The sequence below is a fragment of the Brachionichthys hirsutus genome, chromosome 6 (assembly GCF_040956055.1).
Source record: "Brachionichthys hirsutus isolate HB-005 chromosome 6, CSIRO-AGI_Bhir_v1, whole genome shotgun sequence".
In the NCBI taxonomy this organism is placed as follows: Eukaryota; Metazoa; Chordata; class Actinopteri; order Lophiiformes; family Brachionichthyidae; genus Brachionichthys; species Brachionichthys hirsutus.
The window spans coordinates 14,080,116-14,091,833 of record NC_090902.1 but is presented as its reverse complement, the minus strand read 5'-3'; the positions used below and the strand labels follow the sequence as shown (position 1 = coordinate 14,091,833).

General features: G+C 44.9%; 1 protein-coding gene across 1 annotated transcript in view; it reads right to left on the bottom strand.

Moving 5' to 3' along the window:
* Positions 1 to 3,442: 3,442 nt before the first annotated feature.
* The window catches only part of si:zfos-2326c3.2 (mitogen-activated protein kinase kinase kinase kinase 4), a 48,455-nt gene continuing 40,179 nt past the window's right edge, over positions 3,443 to 11,718 (bottom strand). Inside the window, exons 26-33 of the mRNA XM_068740183.1 lie at positions 11,420 to 11,575; positions 11,010 to 11,153; positions 9,607 to 9,741; positions 9,426 to 9,526; positions 8,971 to 9,120; positions 5,547 to 5,706; positions 5,131 to 5,270; positions 3,443 to 3,526 (exon numbers count right to left, since the gene is read on the bottom strand). Coding sequence (XP_068596284.1) covers positions 3,443 to 3,526; positions 5,131 to 5,270; positions 5,547 to 5,706; positions 8,971 to 9,120; positions 9,426 to 9,526; positions 9,607 to 9,741; positions 11,010 to 11,153; positions 11,420 to 11,575 — 1,070 coding nt within the window. The remainder of the gene's footprint in view (positions 3,527 to 5,130; positions 5,271 to 5,546; positions 5,707 to 8,970; positions 9,121 to 9,425; positions 9,527 to 9,606; positions 9,742 to 11,009; positions 11,154 to 11,419; positions 11,576 to 11,718) is intronic.

The following is an 11,718-nucleotide window of genomic DNA, read 5'->3' as shown; positions in this document are numbered from 1 at the left end:
TTATCACTGTAATTATTGTAATAAGCTCTAATGATGACACCAAAAAATACTTGGACACAGCTTTGGGTAAACTTGGTCTTGTTCTCCAAGAGTACCAGGTTGGTGAGTATTTGTACCTAGAAGAGTTTCTCTGCACTCCCGATAGGAAGGCCCAGATTATTCTACATTCATCATTTGATCGGACGCGAGGATCCGTCATCACAAGGACACGTTTCTACTGGGCGCTTGCTGAAAACGGAAAACAAAGACACATCCCCAAATCCTCCATGTTTATTGTCTCACCACAGGGAAACACTGATCTCACAGCAGGATGGCTGCAGCACGCGATGCCTCAGACAAGGCCCGGTGCAGAGAGCAGACCAAAGGAGCAACGTTTCATCGGCCAGAAATGAAAACGCAAAGGGGAACGTACGATGTTAAAGATATCTGTGTGGTTGGTCATTTCTCATCATCTCAGTTTGTCTTCAGAATTTACAATGTATAAAAACAGCATCAACGTACTCCACAATAAGATGACAGTAATTCTAAATATTGAATCGACTTTGGTAAATATCGACAGACAAGACTAGCATCGAGCTGCTGGTGCGCTGCGATGAACACGACCGTTTAGTAACCTTCATAAAACATATCAGAGCCCTTTAAACCTCTGCGGCTGTAAAACAACATTCTGCCTATGACCTGACCTTTGACCCAAGACCTTTCTCCACGCAGTCTGAAAAACACCAGCTGCTGTGCTCTGCGTTGCTCTTTCGCGTTCAGTCGAGCGTGTTCTGCTTTCCCACACGCATCTCTAATATCTCGGGATGCAACTAAACAGCAGCAACAACAGAAATGTTTAGAAAAAGTTTCCCATCCAGAGGAAATCCACCGACCTACAAACGCATAACGTTTAGAACTGACTTCAAAGAGTCCTTCAGCAGGAGTCTGGCTGGACGGGGAGAACACAGACAATGAAAGGCGATGGAGAGAGCGGAGAGCTCGGGATGGCTGTCGATCACCAGGGGAACGTAAGCAGTGGCGAGAGGAGGCGGAGTCAGTGGGCGACGACTAGAAGAACCCAGATGTGGAACACAAGAGGGGGTGTGGCTCTGGTAAAGCAGACCTGGATCCACGTCGTTCCTTAAAGCAGGATGCCGCGGGTAGATTCGGTTTAAGCATGACGTGTTTAGCACTGTCGGTCGGATAAATGTATGAATGAGTCCGATTATAGATCATCTGATGAATTCTGACAGATTTTGGATCATTTCATCAGGAAGCAAAAGTCTGAGAGGCCGATGTGAATGTAACGTGACTGATCGGCTTCACCTCTGCTGTGGACACATCTGGATTCTGATGACCAGAATCCATTTGACACTAACTTAAGATGTATTTTTGGAAGGTATGCACATCAACACACACACACACACACACATCAATGACATCTTTTGATCTACAGTGGAAAGTATACATGGAAAAACAATGCTGTGGAGAATAAGAAACCGTGAGCCCGTCTCTCCAGCAGGGCTACGCGTCCTGTTCTACAGTCTCTGCGTGTCCCTGCACCGTAACCATGTTAGCCACAGCATGCGCTAATCTGTTCTGTTGGTGTCTCCGGTGAAACAATATCAGACGTCGATAACAACTGTGAGATACTTGCTGACACGTTAGGAATTAGGAAGCCATTATCAGAAAGTTACATTTCCAGTTCAACATGTTCTCACAGAACCAGCTGCAGTATTTCCATACAGTCCGTAATAATATAAAAAAGTAATGCTCATAGTATCAATGAGTATAATACATTTGGCACAGAAGCTTGATCTCTGACACAAAACCTAAATCCTAACAGAATGAGGAAAACGGATCAGCGACAAATTCAAAGTCACTCTTGAAGGTGAAATTGAATTGCCTGTTGAATGTGAATACTAGCTATTAAACACAATATATTATTTTGAGATTCTCCAGGACACTTCATTCCTGGGAGACATTTCCTGTGTCTGATCTCCAGTTTTAAAAGCAAGTTTTTAAATATTATTTTTCCAGCTGAAATAGTCAGTTGTGATTTGTGAATTATCTCACAGTCAGATTGAAGGGACTCGATATATGTCAATCTCTATCTCTGGGTTCTATCTCTGATGCTCAATGTGACAAAAAATACTTTTCTTTATGTATATTTATATATTTTTTCACCCCAGCTCTTTGCTTGTAGTCAGATTCACACTAAAGAATTCATAATTTCACCATAGGGCGACATGAAAAGATTAATATATGTATATATATATCCAATACTGATGACAGAATAATCCATTGTGCAAAGAGCCGGACTTGAACAGGCCAGCAGAAAGTCAACCAGAAGCAGAGCTCACACCAAACAGGAGCGTCCAAGTCCACAGACCGTTGGACCGTGTGTGACCTCTGCTCCGGGGAAGGATTTCACATTCGGAAGCTTTTCATTATGGACACTCGGAATGCGACAAGAATAGCTTGTCAATTACAAAATATTTAGAAAACAGCGCCTCCTACGAGACTATTTACATCCTGTGCTGCTCAAAACAGATGCTGAGGAGCGTTCCTTGTCTGTCACTGCAGAGAAGTTCTGTTTTTTATGTGGTAAATTACACCTGAACTTCCTTCAGTGCGCTTAAGGTTCTATATGGAATAAAACATTAAGACTAAAAATGCATCGTCCATTTCTGTGGGGACAAAAAGTCAGTAATGGTGGGGTTCATTTTATCATTTCAGATTGAACTTTTGCTTATTAATTGGGAACCAAAGCATCCCTAAACAAAACAAAAGCAAACAAAAACAATTCCGGTCCATCAGCAGAACACTTGTTTTCTATGTGGAAATAATTAAAGCAGAAGTCGTACAAAGGTGACAAATGTTTTGGGGTCCTTGATTCGTATCTGCTAAAAGTATAGTGAAGAAGAAAACAGTACTGCAGGCCTTCATAAATAATATCACTGAGGTATTATAAGATTATTCGACGATTCAAGGCTCTGGAAACTGAGTTTGTGAGGAACAGAAGGGCAAACAGTGACAAAATGTGGAATAACATGTAGTTGTTGTCCCTCTAAGTGGCCCCGACCCAGACTTCCAAATGCTGACGTTGTCCAGAGAGCAGGATGAAGGAGAAGGAAGCGCTTCTCCTATTAACGTGTGCTGCTCATCAGAAGGACAGGAGGCCGAGAGCCAATAATACACCAGACTGCTCCGCCTCCGAGGCTGATGGCGTTTGGGTTCAAGCTTCTTTGCATTCATCATTGCGAGAGTTATTATCGACCCAGCTTTGCGTTCATGCGCCTTTACGTGGAAAACAGACACTGCAGGGCAACGCATAGAGGACAAAAAAAAAACAAGTCTCTGTGTCCACTATCCTTGGAGATGAACAAAGATGCATCTACAGGCAAAGGCAAATAATGAAGGCAGACAGCACCAGCCGATCCCAGAGAAGCAGGTCCAGTTGTTACCAGTTGAACAATGAGTTCTGTCCAAGAGTCATGAAGTAAATCTGACTGCTGCCTCCTGACTGCACCGAAGCGAAGAAGACCTGCAGCATGAGCGAAGCACAGGTTTAACGATTAAACGTTCACTGTACAGTCAAGTGTGTTTGAAGACGACGCCATCTTCTCACACCGGCCATGAGACATGGCTGATAGATGAGTTACATTTTTTTTGTCAAACTACTTTTTATTTTAGAGGTTTAGGTTTCCAGATTTTGTAGTGCGGTTAGCAGGAGCTAACATAGTTTTGCCAGTTTCTCCCTTTTGCCGGACTCAAGCCCGGATAAATGCAGAGTGATGGAGAGAATGTGGAAAGGAGGTGAAGAATCGTGTGCAGGCAGGCTGGAACGGGGGGAGGAAAGTATCAGGTGTGCTCTGTGATAGGACGAAGGGACAGGTCTACAAGACAGTGGTGAGGACAGCCATGATGGACGGCTTAGAGACAGCGGTGAGGACAGCCATGATGGACGGCTTAAAGGCAGTGGTGAGGACAGCCATGATGGACGGTTAGAGACAGTGGTGAGGACAGCCATGATGGACGGCTCAGAGACAGCGGTGAGGACAGCTATGATGGACGGCTTAGAGACAGTGGTGAGGACAGCCATGATGGACGGTTAGAGACAGTGGTGAGGACAGCCATGATGGACGGTTAGAGACAGTGGTGAGGACAGCCATGATGGACGGTTAGAGACAGTGGTGAGGACAGCCATGATGGACGGCTTAGAGACAGTGGAGAGGACAGCCATGATGGACGGCTTAGAGACAGTGTCTCTGAGGAAAAGACAGGAGGCGGAGCTAGAAGTGGAGGAGATGAAGATGCTGAGGTTCTCCTTGGGAGTGACCAGGTTGGACAGGATTAGAAATGAGACAATAAGAGGGACAGTGAAGGTTAGACGTTTTGGAGACAAGGTTAGAGAGACCAGACTTTGATGGTTTGGACATGTCCAGAGGAGAGACAGGGACTATATCGGTAGAAGGATGCTGAGGATGGAACTGCCAGGGAACAGGGCTAGAGGACGACCCAGGAGAAGATGCATGGACGTAGTGAGGGAGGACATGAGAGTGGCTGGTGTTGGGGAGGACGATGCAAAGGACAGGGTGAAGTGGAGAAAGTTGATTTGCTGTGGCGACCCCTCGGAGGACAAGCTGAAAGTACAGTAGTAGTAGTAGTAGTAGTAGTAGTAGTAGTAGTAGGTTTCCAGACTTGAGGGTTTCAAAGTATCAGCAAAATGGAATATTCATAATTATTTTCATTCGGGTTCACTCACCTAAAAATAAGAAATGTTCCTGTTACCACAGAATAAGCTCAATATAGCTACAAAGGGAATAAAGCGTGGTGATCTGGATCATCACCAGAAGGTTCTCAATGGTTCTTGGTGTCTTTATACACCAACCATGAAAAGTCAAAGTGAACCAGAGTTGATGTGTAATTTGAACAGATTTTTAATCCGTATGTTTTCAATGTTGGAATGTAATTTCCTGATGTCATTCCAGAATCCAGGATCATCACCAAAATGTGAGCAACTGTTACTGGTAGGATTCAGAACATTTCTGTCTGTATCTCCCTGAGTTATCTCGCTACCAGACTGACTACATAACCCCCCCCCCCCGGCGGAGGTAAATATAAATGATATGAGCACGGAGTCCTAACCTTGTCGTTCCTCTCACACAGGAACTTAAGTTTCTGGGCCTTTTTGTGCATGAAAACTCCTTCCAGGTTTCCCGTGTTGGCTGACCTCAGCTCTATGGCCTTCTCTCCCCAACCCATCACCTGGTTAGACTGGAGGTAGGCTGGAGAAACAGACGCACGGAGGGGAAGTCAAATACAGACAGATCCCCCCCCCCCGTCCCGTCCCGTCCCAAATCTGTCTTCAGAGAATCTGGCTCAGGGAACGCTCTCAGTGATCTGGAGCCAGTAAGAAGCAAATAGTGAATATTTGATCCCAGAGTTTAGACGAGGTCTCATTTCTCAGTCTTACTCTGAAAGTTATTTATTGCTTTGACGTGCTTTGTTGACATTTCGTAGATTTTAGCAGCAACATTTGAGCGTTTACGAGTGAAACCTACCGACTGATGCCGGCATCTCCCCCCACTGCAGCACGGTATCCTTGGTGATGCGGCCATAGGTGTCAATATAGACGCCCTCATCCTCATAGCAGACCAGAACCTCGGTGCCAGCGCTGTTTGGCAAAATGATGATGGCATGAGGATGAATGGAGCCTTGGATCTACGAAGCAGAACACAAACCGCTCGCTGTTAGAGACACTTCGTCAGACATAAAAACGCAAACCGCTCACTCGTCTACCAAAGATAATCAATTTTATCTTGAGTGATTATCTGATATGACAATCTCACAAACAAACAAACAAACCACCACTTTGATTCAGAAAGTGGAAAAGTCCACGAGTTTGGCAAGTTTTAGCAAAATGTATAAAAGATTTTTATAAATATAGAGAAAAAGAGTGATACGTGATGTATGTACGAGCTCCTCTAAATAAAATGCAAGCCTTGACTCATTTCATCCTGCTAGTTATAAAACTAACTAACCCTAACCCAAATAATCAAACCCAAAGCAATAAATCTTTTGTAATAAATCCCCTCTGCAACTCAAGTGACAGATTGTTTCCCAGAAACCACAACGTTGGTAGAACGAGCCGTTTGGGGACATTCTCTACTCGGTTCAGAAGCACTTTTGCTCTGAATCCGGTTTGTCACATCCAAACCCACGGAGGATTTGGTTTCATTAAAGTCGGGCTGTGACCTCTGTTTTACGTGAGCGTGTTCATACATTACCGGAGGTTGAGCCGCCACAATCCTGAGCATCAGAACCGGCGTCCACAGACGCAAAGCAATCTTAATCCTCTGCCTCGGCATCAGCATTGTTACACACAGCTCGCTTTCAACGGTGAGGAGGAACTACAAATCAGTGCAAAGAGACAACGCGAGCGTGTAGACCGTGAAGACGAGCGTGCCAGCATGGATATAAAGCGACAAAGAAAACACGAGGGGTGTGAGGCGTCCTCCAGAGTGCAGACGCATGAGGATGATGGAGAGCAGGCGACTGGGTCTGAGAAGGCTTCTGCCGCTGTGTGTAAGAACGCGTGTAGAAAGCCCGACTCTAACGGAGGCTAGCGGGCAGAACTGGTAACGCAGCAGCAGCAGTCCTGTGCAAGGCGCTGGTGCAGCTGTGTGGGGCAGCACACAAAGGGTTAATGATCACAAGAGAAGGAGGACAGGACGGAAGTATTTTTAGAGCTTGTTTCGGTTTCTCTCTGGCTTCAACTCCCTCATGCATAGAGGAAGTAGCACGCATTAAGGGTGGCTGGGGCAGTGTGTGCGTGTGTGTGTGTGTGTGTGTGTGTGCGTGTGTGTGTGCGTGTGTGTGTGCGTGTGTGTGTGAGTGAAGAACGTGAATGAGAACCAGAGAGGGCAGTAGAACTCTGGACAGGAACCTTACCCGTCAAAATGAATGTATAGAACACTAAATATAGAACGGCACAATCTGTCACATTTGATTCATTCACACAACCGTTTGTGATCACGGGAAAAGCTTCTGTTTTATAGGCAACAAGTCATTATAAAAGACTACAGGATGTTAAAGAATAAAATAAAGCTGTGGAAATACAGTTAACCCTCTTTTTCAACAAATAAATCCTGAACTGGTGTTTAGAGCAACAAAAGCCAAACGCTTGGAATTACAGGCGTTTTCTCAGTAATGAATAGTAATAAAAGAAAACTGAGTGGCTGTAATAACAGCTAACGATTGTTCCGTTTAACCTTTAGTCACCTGCTTCACTCCAAAAGAGTTTGGTCAAACATTTTATCTACAAGCCATGCGACTTATTTTGTTTCTCATACATTTAAAATGGCCGCCACTTTGGTTTGTAAGATATGGGGAGTTGAGATTTATTCCGCATGTGGAAAATAAAAAATATATCCTCGTGTAATTGTAATTCTTTGCACTAAAACAAAGGGACAATCGTGATGTATTGTTATTTCCATGCAGCTACGATGAGCTACGCTAAATGAGTCTAATGGTCCGGAATGAATGGCAGGAAGATGAACCCTGACAAACACAGGCATTCGGGTTATTTACAGTCATCAATGACTGAGCCCATCAATGGGGATATCAGCTGGTCACACCTTCATCTACCTGCTGATTTAAAAGCAATCCATTAAAGATATCTGGGTCGGAACCAGATCAATGGGCCGACTGACAGAAAATGTAGATGAGAAAATTATAAGACCACTTAATCTAACATGTTTCCTTTTAAATGTCATCGCCCACTCGGCAGATAGAGATGCAGGTTAGTGTCGATGTCACCCCTTCCCTCAAACCCACGCGCACGGGCACACACACACACACACACACACACACACACACACACACACACACACACACACACACACACACACACACACACACACACAGAAGTTCACTGAAAACGTCAACTTGGAGAGTGACCAAAGTATTATCTTAACAGATACAAGCTTGGAGGAGGACGTCTGTTCTTATCATTATTAAACCTTCTCGTCAGTCGCTGCTCTCCAGGCAGCAAAAAGAGTTCATCAGACAGGTAGATAGCGTGAAACAAGAATAATGAACAAACGTCTGACTGGTTCTATCAACCAGAACCAGAACCAGAACCATCAATCACATAGAATGAAAACTGGAACGACCAACAGTGTTTCTGAGGACACGGGCTCCTCCAAAATAATTTCTACCGTTTCAACCAAAGATCAAATCTCTGAGTGGAAATATGAACTTGAGTCACAATATTCTGCTGAGAGAGAGAGAGAGAGAGAGAGAGACAGAGAGGAAAACAACGTGGGGAGGAAAAGGAAGTTAAACGTTTGACAGCACTACACTGAGTGGGAGGAGGAGGAAGAGGAGGAAGAGGAGGAAGAGGAGGAGGAGGAGGAGGAGGAGGAAGAGGAGGAGGAGGAGGATACAACAAAATCAATCCAGACGAAGCAACAGGCATGCTGGAGAGCTGGCAAGAAGGAGATCCCATCAGACACAAGCTCAGAGATATTAACTCGAGCCGCAGCGACGATGAAAGAGTGGACGAGCTCGTAAAGCCTTTGGTGTTGCTGGAACCACGTTTTGGTTCCGAGCGGGTGGTGAGAGAACCCTTCTGAGCGGGAGAAGCGACCGACGGATGAAAGGGAGGACAACGCTGCCGTGAAACGGTCGACTCCAGCGGCCATATTTAGTTACACAGGAAGACAACGGGGCCGGAGTTTCATTTATGAATACGAAGCGGGCGGTGGTGCATCGGGCTGAGGCTTGAATATATGGACTGTTGCGTGGACACACACACACACACTGTAGAGTCTGAATGCACTGATCCTCAGCTCTGAGATTGTGGAGCATTGATTCACTAACGCTTCCTTCACAACGGGTTTAGTAGAAAACCTGCTCTTTGCTTTCTGAAAGACAAAGAGAGAAAAAAAGACACACAAAACGTTGAGGGTTAACAAATCTTACATGTGTAGGCAGGTAGAGGTCGTAAGGCGTTCCCGAGTCGACGTCAATGGCGTGGAACCCAGACGAGGAGCCGTAGATGACCTTTAACCTCTGACCATCCTCCACTGTCAGATCAACAGACAATGGTTTTTGAGGCAGCGACCGGATTGACTGGGTAGACACAAACACATTCAGTTTTACAAATGAACCGAGACATCATGCCGTCTTTTCTCTGAGCATCGGGGGGGGGGGGGGTTGAACGCCACAGTTTGCAGGACAAAGTAGCTCAGGCCACGAAGGACACAAAGAAATGGGACGCCGCTCTGCTGAGAATCGGAGTGTCTCTCGTAGCCTGGAGGCGTCGGGTCTGTGTTCGGCTGAGAACGCGACCCCATTAAAAGACTTCAGCGCCGGACGCTGAACTTCCTGCGAGCTGACGACACACACGCCACAAGTAAGCTAACATCGCTACCAACCTTGAAGGCCATGAATTTGTGGTACGGTTTTGGGGCCCAGGCGTAAACCTCCACGGCGCTCTTCAGAGCGATCGCCAAGAACTTGATCTTCTCATAACGCACTGGAGAAACAAGAAGGCAGCTGAGGAACCTGACAGAGACTCTTCAGAGTCATCGTGGCTTCGTGACTGACATTACTGACCGATCTTGTAGTGGACACAACCCTCCAGGTCACCTACTGAGGTCCAGCCTTGTCTTTTCTCCACCTCTGGATCGTTACGTAGGATTTTATTCCTTAACCACGACAGGTAGTACAGGCGGAGCTTGTTCTTTTTACCTGCGCACAGTCAACCCAGTTACATGCGGCGCAGTCTCTAAGAAACATGGACTGTTAGATCATTTATTCAGGACACATTAACCCTTTATTACCAAACGTATCACACTTGATACAAGCCAACACATGTATCTGCATTTTCCATGAAAAAAATAAGTATTTTGCAAAAGTTATATAAATTAGAGCACTTATATAAAAATGTATGTTCTTTTTTTTTTTTTTTTTACTAATTTGTCAGAAGGTTCCATTAAGACCTTATTTCCCCAAAACCAGTGTTCTGATGATTACTTCATGGTGTGGGCTTTAAAGGGTTAAGTGCCCTTTAAATGTGCATTGGATGATTATCTTAGTTCACGTCCCAGTCCCCTCAAACTATGCGCGCGTGTCCTTGAGAAAGATATTTGACCCCCCCCTTGTTGCCCGTGCACCATCGGGGCTGCCCGCTGCTCCTCACGGAGGGGTCAAACGCAGAGATCAAATGTCTCAACATTGTACTATGTGTATTTGTATGTGACAATAAAGCTTCTTCAGCACCGAGATAACAGTATAACAAATATTTATGGTGGCAGTGCTTCTCAATTATTTTCTGTTACGCCCCCCTGGGAAGAAAAAAACGACCCCCCCCCCTAAAAAAAACTGTCTTGTATCCTTATTAACATAAAGAGAAATGTGAAAAAGAAAGAAATATAGATTAACTTACAACAAAGAATAACTTTATTACCATTTTTTTTGTCTGCAACAGAAAATATTTGAAGTGCATCAATTTGCCTGAAATATTTTTTTAATCCTTAAACTACAATTTATACAATTAAATAATAAATTAAATTAAATAACATCAATAAATAATAATAAATTTAAATTGATCAGCAACATTAACAAAACCAAAATGAAAAAAGAATTGTGCTGATTTTCTTTGAGCAAAATGAGGAAGTCAGGTCTTCCCTCGTCTCCCACCGTCGTCACGGTGACGCCAAGCGCTACGTACGCTACGTCGTATTTCCTTTGTTTTATCATCGCCGTCTGTCTGTTAAATATTTCTCTGTGGTGTCTCTTGAAGGTTTGTTTACAACTGCTCTTCTTCTGCTAATACTGCCTGCGCACACTCTGACAATCGCGGCGCCACTGCCACCTACTGGAGTGGATGTGCAATTACACTTTAATCTAGTACGGCAAAAAAAAAGCATGTTCTCCGCGGTCACAGGCGCCCCCCCCGACGGCGCCCCACCATTTGAGAACCACTGCTCTAAAGTTAGGCGCTACAGAACGTGCACCTGATATAGTGATCAGAACATTGAGCCCCTCGAGTACGTCCATCTGCTGAAACCTCCGCCTGCTGATGAGGGCGTAGACCTTCCCCTGACCACTTCGATCCAGCAGCCACAGGCCGTTCTCAGTGCCCACCAGCAGATTCACGCCTTCAGGATGAAACAGATTGCACCAGTCGTCTGTAAGACGTCGGTGCATCATACAGTGCATTCTAAAACTAATGTTGTGTGCAGCTGCCAAAAATGAAAAACTCTGTCCAGGAATTCTATACTTCACAGATTTAACCAGAAAATAATTGTCCTTGAAAAACAGTGGCAGCCTTACAGTTCTTAATAATAAACACACATATACAGGTAGTACTTCATGCAGTGTGTATTTTAAAGTACAAACAACTGATAAATAACGAACTACAGACCCCAGAGTCCAGCACAGAGAACTTCCGTGTTGAACTTCTTCTTGTACTTGCGGATCTCTGGAGTGTCGCTCTGTGGTCTGATGTTCGTTGGGTTCACGTTAACCACAGAGCCCTTCCGGTGGTTCTCTCTCTTGATTGGCTCACCTTTAGTGCCAACTGCATGGGACACACACACACACACACACACACACAAAAAGACAACGCTAAATGACGCATGGTGTATTTATATGACTTCCGTGACTGACATTAAAACTTTGCCTTCACAATGACGTCCTCTCAAATGAACCGGTTTACCTGGC